The following is a 17,207-nucleotide window of genomic DNA, read 5'->3' as shown; positions in this document are numbered from 1 at the left end:
TAACATACGTTTCATACAGTAGTTAAATAATAATCTGATCATCTAATGTTAGATCTAATATATGTGTGTTAAGACGTGAAATAAAACCGAATATAAACCCGTGTATAACTAAATCCCGAATTGCCGTGATATTTTTCTAAACTTATTCATGCAGAATGAACTTAAGTGGTTCTACATTTATTTGAATAAAACAATCAGAATTCAAAGAAGAAGTTAAATTGATGCCGTACGAAAGAACTTTCATTTGAGTCAATTTTAAATAAATGAACAGCCTTTACCGCTTAAAAGCATACACGCAAACAATTAATTAATTGATTGGTTAATTTTGCTCATATTTTAAGGAGGTACATTAATTTATTAACTCTTCAAGCACCAAGTAGTGATTTCATAAATTTGGTCAAACTAAAATGACTTAAGCCAAATATACAAACTAATACGTTCAACAGTTGGTTTAGTAACATTGATAGAGTCAAAGTGGAGTATTACTAACTCCTGACATCTTACTGACACTTCTGTTGACGTACGAGTAAAGATTATACGTAATCTCTCTATTGTTTTGAATAAAGTACTCTTATGCATTATTAAACACCGGCAATTGAAAATCATATTTATTATTTTTCGGTTTTTAGATTTTCCGGTAATAAACTTTTTTTTGCAACAAATGAATTTTACAATAAACTTAGTTTAACTAAACTTTCTTTCTTTTTGGCAACCATCAACAGTTTTACAACCATCATAACTATTTAGAAAACGACAACTGAAGAGCTATCTCAAAGCTAACAAGTGGATAAACAAAATATGAATGATGGGATACCTTTAACAACAATTGGATCACCTAATTCATCAATTTCACCACCATCAAGTAGAAGAAATGGTGATTCTACTTTAAGTACATTAAGTACTATATCCCAATCATCAAGTACAACAACTTCAACACCATTATCACATCAAATAATCAACCCAAACAACAGCAACAGTAACAATAGCACTAACAAATATAACAATCCATCATCATCATCATCATCAAGAAGAGTAGCTCGTAGAGCTTGTTTATCATGTAGAGAAAAAAAAATTAAATGTGATGGAGAGCCAGTTAGTTCTATAACCAGTGCAGATGGTACAAATAAAATTATACCTGAAAAAACAAGAATTTGTTCAAATTGTAAATTTTTAGATATTAAATGTATATTTGTTCAAAGTAATAGAGGTGGTAGGAGAAAAAGAAAAGAAGTTGATAATGAATCTTCTTCTTTGACAGGTTCTTTATCATCACCTAATATTATATCAATTGGTGAATCCTTGAAAAAATCAAGATTATTATTACATGAATCACAACAACAACAGTTACAACCACCACAACCACTACATCAACCACAGCAACTACAACAACAACAAGATTTCAACAATAAAGAAAATAATGGTGATGAAAATTCAATTGAAAGAGTTAGTTCATTTATATTAGATGATGTAAATTCAAGAAAAAAATTGTCATCACCAGTTCCTTCAACTACAACAACATATGAAAAACCAAAAATTTTAACAAGATCAAGCTCAATTGATTATTCAAGATCTACTTTAGATTCTCCAGAAGTTAGGTATTCAGATCCAAGAGGAAATAATATTTCTAATCAACATCATCATCAACCAACTCCTCCACTACCTCCCGCTCCACCTCATCATCAATCTTCTTTTCAAAACCATTATCCTTTTCGTCATCCTCCTGGTCCTCACCCTCATCATCATCCACATCATCCACATGGACCACATTCTCATCAACATGGCCCTCCACCTCATTTTGGACACCATGATTTTCCACCAGGTTCAACACCAACACCACCACATGCACCACCCCCTCCTCATCATCATTCCGATCATCCTCCTCATCACGGACCACCAGGTCCCCATCATCATCCTCATTCTCATCAATATCCATTTCAACATAAATCAAAACCAACTTCAGATGATCAATTACCTTTACCTTCAATAACTGATACTTATCCTCCTACTTCATTTCCATCGCGACATCCTCCACATCATAGACATTATCCACCTCCGCCTCATGGACCGCCTCATCATCATCCACATGGACAACCTCCTCCTCATGCACGTAATAGATTCTTTAATGGATATGAAAACCCAGCATATACGTCATCACAACAACAACAACAGCAACAACCCCAGCCACCACCACCAGTACCACTAGATATATCCGAATCATATGATAATTCATATTACAATAGTCCTAAACCCTCAATAACCTCAGCATCACCAGTAAGCTACAAATCAGGAATAACTACAGTTAATGAAAGTCCAAAACTAAGTACAGTTAATCAACCACCATTTCATGATGATGAATTATCTAAATATGAATTACCAAAATGGGAAATATTAAATATTTTAATTGATTATTATTATATTTATAATCAACCAAGTCATCAAATATTTCCAGGAAAATCTATATTATTAAAAAATTTATCATTAAATGTTGATTCATCAATTATTCATATAATGATTGCAACAATATGTATATTATCCAAAAGAAAAAACCCCAACTTGGATATAAATTCAGATGAACAATATTGGGTATTAAAAATGGATAAATATTGGGATAATTTAAATGGATTTGGAATAATGGCATGTTTTAGATTATTAGCTAAATGTACATCATTTAGATTCAATATGTATAGAGTTAATTCATGTAATATTAAAATATTTGAAACAATTTATGAAAATAATTATATTGAAATTTATAGTCAAAAAAGATTTGAATTTAAAGATAATAATAGAGGTAATAAAAATTCATTATTTGGAACTTCAAGACAATGTTATGAAAGAGAAACTATTTTAAGATTAATTTGGACTTTTTATATTAATCATATAATATTATTACGTTTTAATCAAGGTAGACCATATTATAAATTATCATCAATATTAGATGATTTTAAATTTGATTATGAAAGAGATCATTATTCAAATAATATCTTATTACCTTTAAATGATATTGATTTTATGAATTTAAAATTAGTTAATAATAGAACAAGTTGGAAACAATTATATGAAAAATCTCATATTCCATCAGATTTAACAAGTTTAATATTAAGTAGTAAAATATTTGAAAATTTATTAAGTAAATTATCAAATGATGATTTAACTTTTGAAAATTTAATAAATTGTAATGAATTTAATGTTAATTTTAGTAATAAGATATCAGATCAACATATAAATATTATAGAATCAAAAAATTTAATTGTTATAAATATAACTTATTGGTTTGCAAATTTAATTTTAAGAGTTGGAGAAGTTTTACAATATAATTTTTTTATTTATGAAGTTATGAAATTTAAAATGTGTAAATATGAATTTAGAAGAAATGTATCTACCAAAGAACAAGATACGGAGAAGGATATTTTTACTCCTTTAATATGTGATGAATTTTTAGATACTAACAATATAACAAATCAATTAAAAAAATTTAATTCAAATCAATGGAAAAGTTTAATTGAAATAACAAAAGCATTAAGTGGATTTGTTTCATTAATTGAAATTATACCATCACAAGATTATATAAATTATTCAATTGTTATTGGTCCAACATCAATTTATCAAGATTCAAAAAATTCAAAAGATTGTAAATTAAATTTTAGAGATGTTATAAGTAATCCAATTGAATGGTATGATGCTCCTGAATTAAAAGCAACTGTAAAAGAATCTTGGAATAAATTCCCACAATATACATTATCTTTTTCAACTGCTTTTTTATCAGTTGCTTGTAGTTTAGCTGTATTAACAAAATATGTTAAATTAGATATAAATCATCCAACAACAAAACAATTGAAAGTGGAATTAGTAGAGACTGGTGAATCGATAGAAGTTCCTGATATAATTATTGATGATGATTTATGGATTTTAAAAAATTTTAATTCAATAATGGTTTCAAAAAAAGTTTCTTCATTATGTGAATTTATAAAATACAAATTATATTATAGTAATGAAGAAGTAATGCATGATACTATTAAAAGAATGAATAAATTAACACAACATTTGGAAGAGATATTGTCTCAGTAACTTTAGAAACATAGCATAGAGGTATATAGAATCTTGTCAATAGACGAAATGTAACACTTGAATAGCTGATGATACAAGTGTGGTATGAAAATAGAGAGAACCCTGTCTAATTACGTAATTGCCGATTCAAGCGACTCGTATGAAAAAAAATATCAAAAAACCAACCATACCGACCCCACGTTTTTTATCAATTTAATTCAAGGATAAACCACACAACCACAACAACGTTTCGAATGGAAAATATACTATATAAGAAGCAACTATTAGCAATACCCCTTCAATATTTCTATCTTTATTCCACCTACTAAAGTTCACTCCCTTTCTTTAAACAATGATTAGTGTATTCAAACAAACAAGAGATTTACATTATAATAATGATTCATCAATTTTACAATATGATGGATCACAACAACAAACTCCAATAAAACCATTTAATTATACAATAGAAGGATTAACAAGAGATGTTTACCCCAAGCCATTACATTCTCATAATGATTATTGGAGACATAATCCATTATTTGATGCTTTAAGTATAGGAGCAGTTTCAATAGAAAGTGATATTTGGCATTTTCCCTCAAATTATTCATTAAAACGTACTACCACGGAAACAAGTGGAATAACAACAACACCAAATGAAACTTTATATTTTAATTCTAATGAAGTTTATGTTGGTCATAATCAAGTATTTTTACATCCAATAAATACTTTATTTAATTTATATTTAAATCCAATATATCAATTCTTGGAATATTCAAATCCAAAATTTACAAATGATAATGATGGAAGTAATGCTTTATTAGGAGATCAATCTAAACATAGTATATTTTATAATGATCCTGAACAACAATTATACTTGTGGTTTGATATAAAAACTAATCCAAATGATACTTATGATGCTTTAAAACCATTGTTGCAACCATTTATTGATTCAAATTATTTAACTTATTATAGTTCAACAGAAGATAAAATATATCAAGGACCGCTTGTTTTAACAATTACAGGAAATTTACCAATTGAAAAAGTAAGTGCAGAACCTGTTAGGTATACATTTTTAGATGGTCCATTATCTTTTTTCAATTCTTCTGCAAATAATGATACTTTACAAAAATGGTCTAAATTATCACAAGTTGCTTCAGGTTCAATACAGGGTCTTTTAGGTAATGATTATAATTCAACTTTAAGAAATAATTTTACTCAAGAACAAAAATCAAAATTAAAATCTTATTTTGATATTGCACATAAATATAATTTAAAAACAAGAATTTGGGGTGATATAACATGGCCATGGAATTTAGTTGATTCTCATTTATTAGATTTATATCAAGCTGGTACTGATTTATTAAATGTTGATGATTTAAAAAGAGCTGAAGCTTTATTTTCTTGGACATTAACTAGAAATTAAAATAATGTATAGATAATACATTAAAAAGAAAACGTTGCTAGTAATGTCTATTAATCTATCTATTAATACATCTCTAAAAATCTCATTAAATTAAAAATTTCGTTTCAATATTTCATAAGTATAAAAAATTAATGCATTTGCCGGTATACATCTAATCATAGTTATACCTAATCCATTATATAAATTCATAATCCCACCTTTTTTAATCATTAACTTTCTTAACTCTTTATAAAAATCAGTAGTTTGATGATGATTATGATGACTTTTATTTAAAATATCATTAGTTTGAATATTTGATTTTATTGTATCAATTGGAAACATTAAAAAATTAAACATAATACCTGCTATAGCTCCACTAGTTAATAATTGTAAATCTTTATTTTTAATAATTGGATGCTTGGATTTATTAAATTCTTCAATTAAAAATTCATAAGTTCCAAACCATATAGATGTACCAACAACTTCTCTTGTTAAAGTGGAATTTAAACCATTCCATAATCCTAATACACCATTTTTTTGTAAAATATTTTTTATAATTGATGAATAACTATGGTTTATCTGCTTATTTCCCTGTTGCATATTAACAACTTGTAATTGACATTTAACTAATTCAATAGGTGTTAAAATAAAACTTACCATGAAACCAGAAATTCCACCTGCAATACATTTATTCACCAAACTCAGCTTGTTCTCAAATTGATTCATTGCAAAATTATAACCGGTAAATAAAATTGATGTTTCTAAACATGCACCAAATAAAGGAGCTTTTAAACCTTTATAAAATCCCATTATACCTTCTTTTTTAAATGTAAGCCTAATCATTTTTAAAGTTGATATATGATTTTCATTTGTTGATTGTAATCTTACTTTTATTGTATCAAATGGAAATTCAATTAATTTACCAATCATTCCTGATATGGCTCCAAATGTAATTTCTTTTATAGGATGTAATTTTTCATTTTGTGAATGCTGAGTGTCATTATCCATTTATTTCTGGAATAAATTGAATTGTAATGTAGGTGAAGAGAATTCTACTTGAAATCTGAAACATCTGAAAAATTTGAAGAATTTGAAAAAAAATATTCTGCACTGAAGTTAAGCGCCAGAATTACTAAATTGGGATTTTGACATAATTTTAATACAAGAAATATTAACACTGAGGTGCTAAGTTCAATTGCCAAAGAGATGGCAACAGTAGCATGTAAAGATTGATGATTCAGTTGGACCACGAATGTTCCAACACCTCGAAATTGGTTCAAAAGTGCACGAAATTTATTTATTGTTGCTTTACCTTAAGTAAATTTTCTATCACTCGAATTGCATCTAATCTATGCGCTGAAAAATCAAAACTCGAAGAAGACAGTCAGCACTCTATAGTAGAACTATACTTCATTTTTTTGCAGGTTAGATGAACGTACGATCTAGTAAAGCTTAGTTAAAAAATAAACCGAAAAAAATCCAGTGGTTTTGCTAGAAAAAGCCCGACGCGGGACTCGAACCCGCAGCCTTGAGATTAAAAGTCTCACGCTCTAGCCGATTGAGCTAGCCAGGCTTTAATGAGAAACAAGCAGTACACAAAAGTTGCGCCAACTTGCTGATTTTCTGCCAAAAATGGTGCTAGAATTAAACAATACTGTACAAGTCATGCCGTTTTCACGTGACATTTTTATCAATTATAAACCAGATTTAAACTATTTCTTTAATTTAATTCCATATATCAATATACCATATCCTGATATATATCCAAATGTCAACAAGAAATAATTTAGCTCAAAAACCAACAGATACAAGAAGTTCAATATTAAGAAGATATGGATTATTTGCATCAATAGCAATAGCACTTTTTTTAATAGGTAAAAAACATATAGCATATAAAAAAGATCAAAGACATAAATTAGAAAGTGATTCAAATATAGATAACGACCACGATAAAAATGAATTTGAAATTGGTTATAAGAGACCTGGGTTTCCTGAAAATAACCCCAATTTAAATTATGATGATTTTAATAGAGAAAGTAAATATATTGGAATTGGAGATGCTTATAGTTCAAGAAGACCAGGAGATAGATTAAGTCTTTATAATATTTTAAAACAAAAATATTGGCCTGATGATATTGAAAAAGAATCAAATTATTATTCTCCAAGTCAAGATGATAAAATTATTAAATAAATCTGGGTATTACTCTTGTATATAGTATATAGCTTTCAATTCTAAGTAATTATTAAATGTCTAATTAAATATTATTTTAGTACACATGTAATCTCTAATTCTAAATATTTATCAATTCATTAACATCCTTACAGCAAACATAATATATCTCTAAGTATTTATCAACTCATTAAATGCAATTTCATAAATTAAATTATTTTTTAAAAATAAATTAATACACCAACCACATAAAAAATTATCTTCTAATTCTTGTAAAATCATTATAATATTTGATTTAATTTGATCATCAAAATTAAATAAATTAATTAATAATAATTCAATACCTTTATTTTTATCAAATATTGTTATATTACCATTATGTGCTATAGAACTTTGTAAACTTGTTGAACTATTTGGAGGAATTAAATATGTAATTAATAAAAAAATTTCTAATGATTTCCCACTTATCAAAAATTTTAATATATTAAACCAAATTTCTCTTTCATTTATTTTTGTAGTGATGGAAACATTATTTAAACTTTGTAAATGATAATGTAAATCAATCATTAAATTTAATTCATTTGATAAATTTGGTAAAATTAGGTTATAAATTAATTTTTCATTATATAATAAATTTTGAAATTTTTTTGAAATTAATTGATAACATGAAATTTCTAATAATTTTGTTGTATCACTTGACCAATAATATCCAATACCTTCTAATAATAATATTAAATCTTTATTATTTGGTAATAAGTTATTATTAAAATTTTTTGAACTCAACAAGATTCTTATGATTTCATTTATATGTCTTCTAAAAATTAATTGTATAGTTGTTAAATCATCATTATAATTAAAAATACTTAATTGTAAATTTGATAAAAATCTTGCATCTTCTGATATTATTGAACTTTTTATAATGTTATCACCAGGTGTTTCAATATTAGAACTTATAATAAATTCATTTAAATCTAAATCATATAATAAATCCCATAATTTATCATTATTTTTAAAAAATGGATTTATTGTACCAGCAATAAAACTATCACATTCTTCTAATAATTCAATTTTTGAAACATCAATAATGGGGAAAATATTATATCTTGTTAAAAGTCCACTAAGGATTCCACCTCCTGTTATAATTTTTAATATTAATAAAATATGATCTATAATATATCCTGAACTATTTTCATAACTCATAACTAATATCTTTTTACCAGTTAATATAGCATTTATTAATATTATTATAGGAGGAGTTTGTAAACCATATATTGTTAATTCATTATTTAAAATTGAACTTGATAATTTACTATTTAAAATATTTATTAAATTTGGTTTAAAATTTAAATCTGTTGGATTTAAATAATCTCCTATAGTATCAGGTAAATTTATCATTGGAATTCTTATTGGAATATTCATTTCATTAAAATTTAAAATAGAATTAAAACTTAAATCTTTTCTTATAAATAAATCAGGATTTATAATTTGAGATTTTCCTATCCCCAAAATTTTATTTCTAAAATTTTCATCATAATAAATTTTATCATTTATAGGTAGATCTAATATACTTGTTATTAATAATTTCTTTATAAGACTTATATCATTAATTTCCATACCATTTAATGAATCACGACTTATTATAAAGCTTTTTTCATTTATACTTTTATATAATTGTTTTATTATGTGGTGATCATTTGATTTAAAATATAAATCTAAACAAATCATCATAACAGGTTTAAAATTTTTAAAAAATGATAAATTTGTTAAAATTGATAAACTTTTAACTTGTGAACCTCTCTTGTATTCATCGTTTGTTAAATTTAATACTATAGTATATAAAAAATAAGGATCTGGTTCACAATTATTTTTATTATAAAGATATTGAAATTCTCCAGTATTTAAATTTCTATAAAGTAAGAAAAGTGTATAATCTTCATTTCTCTTATGGATTTGATCTGGTAACATTAATTCTGGTAAGAAATATAAGTTTTGTAATCCAGGTAATTGATGAGGATATTGGAAAACTAATGAAGGTCCTTTATCTATGTGGAATTCAGCCGTGATTATATATTCAATATTTGGCATTTTTGTGGAGATTGTATGAAGAAGTGAATAAAATTGAGTAAATGTTTTGTAATATGCTGTGTCTAACGAGTGACTATATGGATAACCATTTGGTTTATGGGTAGTATGGTGGTGATACTTGAATCTTTAAGCTAAAGTAAACAAATTCTTTTTAATGCATGTTTCAAAATTTCATGTCAGAGATTTTAGACGAGACCAAAAAGAAGTTTTGTGTATTGTTACTGAAAGACTTATGGGACCAAGTCTAGATCCATAACCATCTTTAATTACGCACCTTAGATGAAATGAAATAGAGAATAAAAGTATCATGTACGTATAGAGGCTATGAAATATTGCTATGAATGATATATATACTCCAAAAAATCTATCTCCAGATAAAAGTTTATTTTATAATTTTGATGCATTAACAAATTCAATACCTTGTTCAATTGAACCTTTTAATCCCTTTAAAGCAACATCAATTAATTTCTTTTCCTTTTCACTAACATTTAATTTTTTAAAAGGATCAACAAATCCAGAAATGGACCCATTTGTTAAATAAACTGGTACGGAGAAAAATTCAATACCACTCAAGTATTTTTCAGAAAATTCTTTACCACCTTCAATTCCAGGTAAATAAATATATGCTGAATCTGGTACTTTAGAAATTATTGAATCACCACCAGTTAATGATTTTATAACATATTCAGCAAATCTATATCCAGCATAAGCCATTGATAATGTAGCTGATCCTGCACCATTTTTAGCTTTAACAACTTCATCTCCACCAAATTGAACTCTATTAATAAATCCATCATAAATTTTATCACTACTTAATAATGGAATATTTGTATTATAATTAATTAATGGAACAATAGTATCACCAGAATGTCCACCAATTACAGAAATTTTACCTTTTAATAAAGTAGGATTTATTCCTGTTAATTCACCATAAAAAGTTTCAGCTCTAACACTATCTAATGTTGTAACACCAAATAATTTTTTAGGATTAAATACACCTAATTTTTTTAAAACTTGTGCAGCTATTGGAACAGTTGAATTAACAGGATTTGAAATAATTAATATACTTGCATTTGGACAAGTTTTTCCAATATTTGCAACTAAATCTCTTATAATTGATGCATTAATATTAAATAAATCAGCTCTGGTCATTCCTGGTTTTCTTGGTACTCCAGCAGGTATTATAACTAAATCAGAACCTTTTAATGCTTCAACTATAGCAGTTTTATCTTCCTTTGATTCCGGTTGATATCCTTTAACTATTGCAGGAGTATTTATATGAGATAAATCTGCTGCTACTCCTTTTGCATTTACTATATCAAATAATGATAATTCTGTTACATTAGAATTTAATTTTAATAATAATGATAATGGTTGACCAATTCCACCTGCTGCTCCAGCTACTGTTACTTTGACCATTTTTGATTAATTATTTGGGTGTATATGATTCCGTTGTATTAAACTTAATTGAACTGGAAAGAAATGGAAGTATGGAGTTAGATTAAATTTCAAGGGGGAGTTAATTTCTGATCGTGGGGTAAATTTTGAAAATCAGAGGTTTCGGTTCAAAAGAATTGTGGCTCACGTGATTTTTTTATATATATACATCAATACATGATTCAGGGTGGATCTATAACATAATTACTTCGAGAATGGCTACTGGAATGGGTCCAGGCTAAAGTTTGATTTAGAGTCTTGCTGTTTCCAATCTTTTCTTCAAAATTGGATTAATTAATTAGTTATAAAATAATTACAGAAAACAACAAGCCGGGATTAGAAGTACCACGATGCTTTCAACTTGATTGAACCAACTCATATATTCAAAGAAGTTAACAAATCAAATAAAAATGGGATTCATTGGCTTTATAGTCCTTGAATTTCAATTTCAGTTGATTTGTTATCTGTCTTTGGATATATTAAATTTTAAGTGGTGGTGGTTCAACCAAAAATGAAAGCATTGTCTTATAGGTTACTTCCAATTCAAGTTTGTTTTTCTCCATAACTTTTTTATGCTTTGTATTTCCAATTATACTTCCTAATTTCTATTTCTTTCTTTATTGTTTTAGTTGAAGTTAGTTACATATTTTGGAAGATTTCGCTGAACTAAAATTCACTGCTTTCATTGTGCGATGCAAAATCCAGAAAGAAAAGGAACCAAACACGGCTCACAAATTTAGTTTACTAAACGATGATGCAACAATCTTCTCTGGTGAAATTAGCAAAAAGACACAATCAAAGTGATGTATAAAATGTCTGATACATTTATTAGGCTCAGGAACCTTGATTTTGTTGTATCTGACGTTTCATCAACCACTTTGTTTGTGCTTATATTGTCAATTTTACCAGTAAAGATAGTTGCATCCTTATAGATTTTGACTTTTTAACTGATGAAACCTTCTTCCTAGTTTCTTTCTTTATTGAGCTATCAGATCCATCTTTAACAGGAGTTGTTGGTCGTTGGATTTCAATCTTGACCTTTTTAGATTCCAACCTCATTTTAATCATCAACTTGTTTTTCTATTTCTTTCTACCGTCTCTTTCTCTAATCTCCAGTGTTACACCCTACTACCCATCACATACAAGGTACTTTGAATATGATAAATAGTGTACTTTGTATCTGATAAATAGTTGTGTTGAACAGTCGACATTACCAATATTCAAGCTAAGTTGAGATATAAATCCTTACTTATAAAGATATAATATAGTACTTACATAATATAATTGAAAAAGGTTAGTTCACCATCCTGATTGAAATTTATTATTGAAATAATGATTAGTAGTTAATGATGATACTTTACTTCATTATATGTTTGTAAAGTTGTGTTATAGATCTTATCTGAGACATTAAATTCAATTTACGACAATAATTTTTAATGTCGTAAGTGTTTTGTCTCATTCTTCTGTTTTGTGTCATAGAACCCGAACGTCAAAAAATTATAAAAAAATTTGATTAGATATTCAAATACCACTTGAAAGTAATAGGGAATAGTCAAGGAGATAAGAGTATTATATTAGACAAATAAACACAGTATCAATTCAATCAACGAACTTTAATTTTTCAATCACTTATAAAGACTTTACTTACCTGTGTTTTTATTTGAACTCACCGAAAATATCTTAGAGCCACTCAACATTTCAAAAGACTCAGATCTCGGACTTTATTTACTTAAATCACCAATTAATTGCATTCCAAAACTAATTAACTCAAAAAAATTAGAGAGACTGTCATGTTTAAATCATTTTTCGTATTATTATCAACCACATTAGCATTCACAAGTGCAATTGATTGTTCAGTAAAAGAGTTACAGCCGTATAATTTAGAATTAATAAAAGGTATTCATTCAATAACTACTATCAAAAATACACCACCATCAAAAACAAATATAACTTGGAATTTAGGTATATGTGAAACTATAAATAATAATCAACAACCATATAAAGATTGTCCTTCAAATTCAGATATTTGTGGAATAACATCAATAATATTAGATAATAATAAAGATAATAAAGATCAAATAGTATATGAAGTTTTTGGATTTAATTCAAATATTCAAAAAAATTATATTGAATTAGGTAAAGATGGAGAAGATGGTATTACAATTGTAATAAATGGAGTTAATTGGGGTGATTCAATAATAAATGCAGATTTAACATTTAAATGTGATAAAAATATTAATAATTATGAAATTTTATCAAATGAATGGGATGGAAAAAATTTAAGAATTTCAATAGCATCAAAAGGAGCATGTATTACAAGTGATAAAGATAAGAAAAAAGATAATGATAATAAAAAAAATAATGATAACAACAACAATAAAAAAAAAGATAATGGAGAATCATGGGGTTGGTTTACTTGGATATTTATCTTTTTAGTATTATTTTTAAGTATTTATATTATTGGTGGTGCTTGGTTTCAATATAATAAAGGTAATGCAATTGATTTTCAAAGTGCTTTAAAAGAAGTTATTGAAAATTTTATTGAATTATTAAAAGGTTTACCTAATTTTATAAGAGAAATTATTGAAAAATTTACTGGTAATAGTAGTAATAGAGGTGATTATAGTGCTGTATAAGGTAGTTATACTTAAGTTGAAGAAGGAAGTTTCTTTAATTTGATAAAATAACTATGGTAATTTTTGAATCAATGAGTATATAGATCAATCAATTAATATCATTTTTCATATTTTGCTAGTGTACCTCTATTACTTCCTCAAATTCAACCTAGTTTTAAGATACGAACTTATGTAATAGACAAGAGCATTTTGATACCCAATAGGTCAAAGATTAATAACATGTTTGAACTTGGCCACTGAGAGAACAGTATACCTCAGTATTTTTTGCATTTGAGGCCAGTACAGTTGAATTTTGATGAGAGAAACTTTGAATCAACATGATCCAATTAATCTTTTGTTTCCCTTATCTCTTCAACTGTATTATGAACTGCACTTTTGATTTCTCTCGTGTTTGTCTGTATATTTGAAGCATAGCTTCTTGAACGTGTTTACCTTTGAATAATTTTTTAAAGCTTAACACGGAGAATCGATTAGTTCGATGAATTGGATTCTGCTCTTTAGGGGAGCTTAGTAAGTATAATTTGCTCGGATAAAGTCGTTTTTGAAATCATCACAGCTGTCCATGTGAGTTTTGAATTTCCAAGATGAAGTCAATGACTTTTTATCCAATCAAAATCATACTTATACTACACTTGCTTAAAGAGTAGTATCCAGCGTTTTTGGGATATTGTGAACTTGACCAAATTAAAGTCAACATTGCTGTGGTTGCATTATTTGATTCAGTTGGAAATAAGTCCATAAAACCCATTGCGTGTTCAATTGCAAGTAAAATTTATGAATATTTATCTCAATTAACTAATGATCCCATATAATCAAATCTTTATCATGAAAAAGCTGATGCAAAATTCTAATGGTTGTAATTCTCCTGTAATAGATGATAAACTTGAGTTTAATTGACAAAAATGACAATGTTGAATAATATTTGTGACTATAATTTTAACCTGTATTTTTACAAATTAAATTGGCAACATATAATGTGACTTTATTTATGTAGTCATTTCTATGAATTCTTCTCTAATAACATCTTTCATAATTTTATTATCTAAAACAGCATGTAACTGATCATCTACTAAAATGAAGTTATCTAAAGGTAAGCTTGTTCCTTCATCAGATGTGGATTCAATTTAATTTTTTTTGTTTGATATGTTCTAATTAATCCTCCATTGAATTCTCTTTAGTTGTAACAGGTTATGATTTAATGATTGGATTATATGACTGTGTCTTCTGAATTGAAATTTGAAGTGATAGCTTGAATCTCCGGCATTTAACTTGCCGAAAGATTCAAAGGAATACATGAAAAGCACACCAAGAGTACCTCTTGGTGCAGACATCATATATTCCTTTGAATCTTTTGACAAATCAAATTGATAATTAACTTGATGATTTCAACTTATTGTAAAAATTTAATTCCTCTTATTGATTAGATAGCTTTAAATGAACTAACTCTTTTTGAGGGTAGGATATTAAATCAAACTTACATTGACCAAAACTAAATTTTATAACTCTTCAACGCAAATTGATGAAATTAGTTGAAACATTAGCTGAAACGGATCAAATCATAATTGGAACAGCCTTTTAACAAATTATGATGAAGGTGTTGAAAATTAGAACTAAAAATTCAAAACAAGTGAACGTGTTGAGATGTAATACACTGGGAGTGTATATAGCATTGAACCGCATGTAATCCAAATATAGATGTCAAGAAGAGAGTAGCTTATATCCGGGTTACAGTAATGTAACACGGACCCATATAGAAATACAATATGCAGTATCGCACTGTGTGTTGGTATTTAATATAGAGATGGCGAAATCTACTATCTGATTGGTGACTAGATTAACTAACGAACATCTATATCATCAAGATTCCCTCCAGTATCAACAGGAGAGAATACAACGGATAGATCCTAAGGTGAATCAATTTAACAGGTTATGAGCCGACAACCTGGGATCATGCGTTTAAATTATGACACCACCAGAATTCCAACTATCATCCAAAAGTGGTTATTCAAGATGGAATGACAGAATTATGCAAAAAGCTGGGGAAATTCCTGGTTTACAAGAATGTTTATTGAGTACCGATATAAAAAGGAATCCATTTTTTTAGAAACAACTGTGAATTTGTTACTTTCGAAAAGTGTTAACGAAAATGTATTAAGATCGTTGATAATCGCTGATTATTATGGAAAAGCCATGTATCTCAGAATAAAGAAAAAGTGTGGTTCCATAACTACTACAAACGAGATGGTTGATGAGTTACAGGAAGAAAATTTATCAGATGAAGTAAGATTGGAAAATTTTGTGGAGTTTTTGGTGAAAGACGAAGAAGAATTAGAGAAACAGAGAGCTGCGCGAGCTAGAGTATTTGATCTGGATCTAGATATGGATCTGTTAGCTACGGTTACTGATGATGTCGACGATTTCCGGCTACTATATATGGAGCTATTGATAAAAAATCATCATCCGAAATGAAGTTGCTGGATGAGCAGAAATTTGAGCGGGAGCTTGAGAAAATAGCAAAAGTAGATGAAAATACCGATTGGTATGTTTCGGGAAATTCAACAGTCTTGTGTCTCAATTGTATGGGACGTGGTCACATTAAAGCTAACTGCGCAAGTCCATTAAGAGAATTTGATAGATAGGACTGCTCTGGAAAAGATGAAAGAAACTCTAATGAAAGTGATTTAATAGACCAAGAAATGTATACTGTTTTGCCTTATTGTTCCTCATCGTCTTGCTCTGCAGTAAAGTTGAATGTAATTGGAGCACTCAAAAATTAACATTGATGATGAAAATAATTTTTGTATTCGAATACTGGAGCAACTAATATGAAGTATTGGCATATATGAAGTAATGGCATAAGTATCAGGAATCCACACATCTTTAATTTTATCAGCTGAAAACTCGTGGTTACTGCATATATTGATGAAGGTTTGTTTCAATGTAAGATATGAAGTGGTGTGAAAATTTTTTAAAATTGGTATTAGAAAATCAGATGCTACTGAAACAGTGATTAGTTATTCAATAGTTTTAGCAAATCAGATATTCCCTTCATGAACTAAATTTATTTAATAAACTGATGAAGAAGCAGTGTTGAATTAGTGATGAAGCTCATCACAAAACGGTTATTTCATATTCACATCCACATGTTGTTGCTGAAAATACGACTAGAAGTATTACATATGTGTGTTGCAGTACCCTGTTTGATTTGGGTTTACTGGAAAAGTTTTGAAGCGGTGCAGCTGAATATGCAAAGGCTGTATTAAATTGACGTAAAGTATTAGTTTCTGAGTGATAAAACTATAGTTGATAATTCCATTTGAAAGGTAAACTTATTTATGTGGTGTGATTGCACATATTCTGACTATGAAGAGAGACAGATGGTCAGTAAAGAGAACCTTTAAGACGTTTTATTGAAGAATATGTTTACTTTTAG

General features: G+C 27.6%; 8 protein-coding genes across 8 annotated transcripts; 5 read left to right on the top strand and 3 right to left on the bottom strand. All coding sequences in view use genetic code 12, as the record gives it.

The window, feature by feature from the left end:
* Window positions 1-798: 798 nt before the first annotated feature.
* ZCF31 (Zcf31p) lies at window positions 799-4,065 on the top strand (the record flags this gene model as incomplete). Its single annotated transcript, XM_051755960.1, has 1 exon — window positions 799-4,065. The coding sequence occupies one exon, from the start codon at window positions 799-801 to the stop codon at window positions 4,063-4,065; it is 3,267 nt and encodes a 1,088-aa protein (XP_051615701.1).
* Window positions 4,066-4,396: 331 nt separating this feature from the next.
* Window positions 4,397-5,467, top strand: KGF55_001389 (uncharacterized protein; the record flags this gene model as incomplete). Its single annotated transcript, XM_051755959.1, has 1 exon — window positions 4,397-5,467. One exon carries the CDS (start codon window positions 4,397-4,399, stop codon window positions 5,465-5,467), a length of 1,071 nt encoding a protein of 356 aa, XP_051615700.1.
* Window positions 5,468-5,557: 90 nt separating this feature from the next.
* On the bottom strand, window positions 5,558-6,454 carry ARG11 (Arg11p; the record flags this gene model as incomplete). The annotated part of the gene is made up of 1 exon (XM_051755958.1): window positions 5,558-6,454. The coding sequence occupies one exon, from the start codon at window positions 6,452-6,454 to the stop codon at window positions 5,558-5,560; it is 897 nt and encodes a 298-aa protein (XP_051615699.1).
* A 760-nt stretch (window positions 6,455-7,214) lies between these two features.
* Window positions 7,215-7,637, top strand: KGF55_001387 (uncharacterized protein; the record flags this gene model as incomplete). The annotated part of the gene is made up of 1 exon (XM_051755957.1): window positions 7,215-7,637. The coding sequence occupies one exon, from the start codon at window positions 7,215-7,217 to the stop codon at window positions 7,635-7,637; it is 423 nt and encodes a 140-aa protein (XP_051615698.1).
* Window positions 7,638-7,787: 150 nt separating this feature from the next.
* Window positions 7,788-9,701, bottom strand: MEA1 (Mea1p; the record flags this gene model as incomplete). The annotated part of the gene is made up of 1 exon (XM_051755955.1): window positions 7,788-9,701. The coding sequence occupies one exon, from the start codon at window positions 9,699-9,701 to the stop codon at window positions 7,788-7,790; it is 1,914 nt and encodes a 637-aa protein (XP_051615697.1).
* Window positions 9,702-10,088: 387 nt separating this feature from the next.
* Window positions 10,089-11,120, bottom strand: MDH1-3 (malate dehydrogenase; the record flags this gene model as incomplete). The annotated part of the gene is made up of 1 exon (XM_051755954.1): window positions 10,089-11,120. One exon carries the CDS (start codon window positions 11,118-11,120, stop codon window positions 10,089-10,091), a length of 1,032 nt encoding a protein of 343 aa, XP_051615696.1.
* A 1,808-nt stretch (window positions 11,121-12,928) lies between these two features.
* KGF55_001384 (uncharacterized protein) lies at window positions 12,929-13,774 on the top strand (the record flags this gene model as incomplete). The annotated part of the gene is made up of 1 exon (XM_051755953.1): window positions 12,929-13,774. The coding sequence occupies one exon, from the start codon at window positions 12,929-12,931 to the stop codon at window positions 13,772-13,774; it is 846 nt and encodes a 281-aa protein (XP_051615695.1).
* A 1,963-nt stretch (window positions 13,775-15,737) lies between these two features.
* Window positions 15,738-16,243, top strand: KGF55_001383 (uncharacterized protein; the record flags this gene model as incomplete). Its single annotated transcript, XM_051755952.1, has 2 exons — window positions 15,738-15,825; window positions 15,879-16,243. The coding sequence occupies 2 exons, from the start codon at window positions 15,738-15,740 to the stop codon at window positions 16,241-16,243; spliced, it is 453 nt and encodes a 150-aa protein (XP_051615694.1).
* Between the last annotated feature and the right edge of the window lie 964 nt (window positions 16,244-17,207).

The sequence above is a fragment of the Candida pseudojiufengensis genome, assembly GCF_024610245.1.
Source record: "Candida pseudojiufengensis strain CBS 10847 chromosome Unknown scaffold9, whole genome shotgun sequence".
NCBI lineage: Eukaryota > Fungi > Ascomycota > Pichiomycetes > Serinales > Debaryomycetaceae > Lodderomyces > Lodderomyces pseudojiufengensis.
This window is presented reverse-complemented; position numbering and strand designations above follow the sequence as displayed.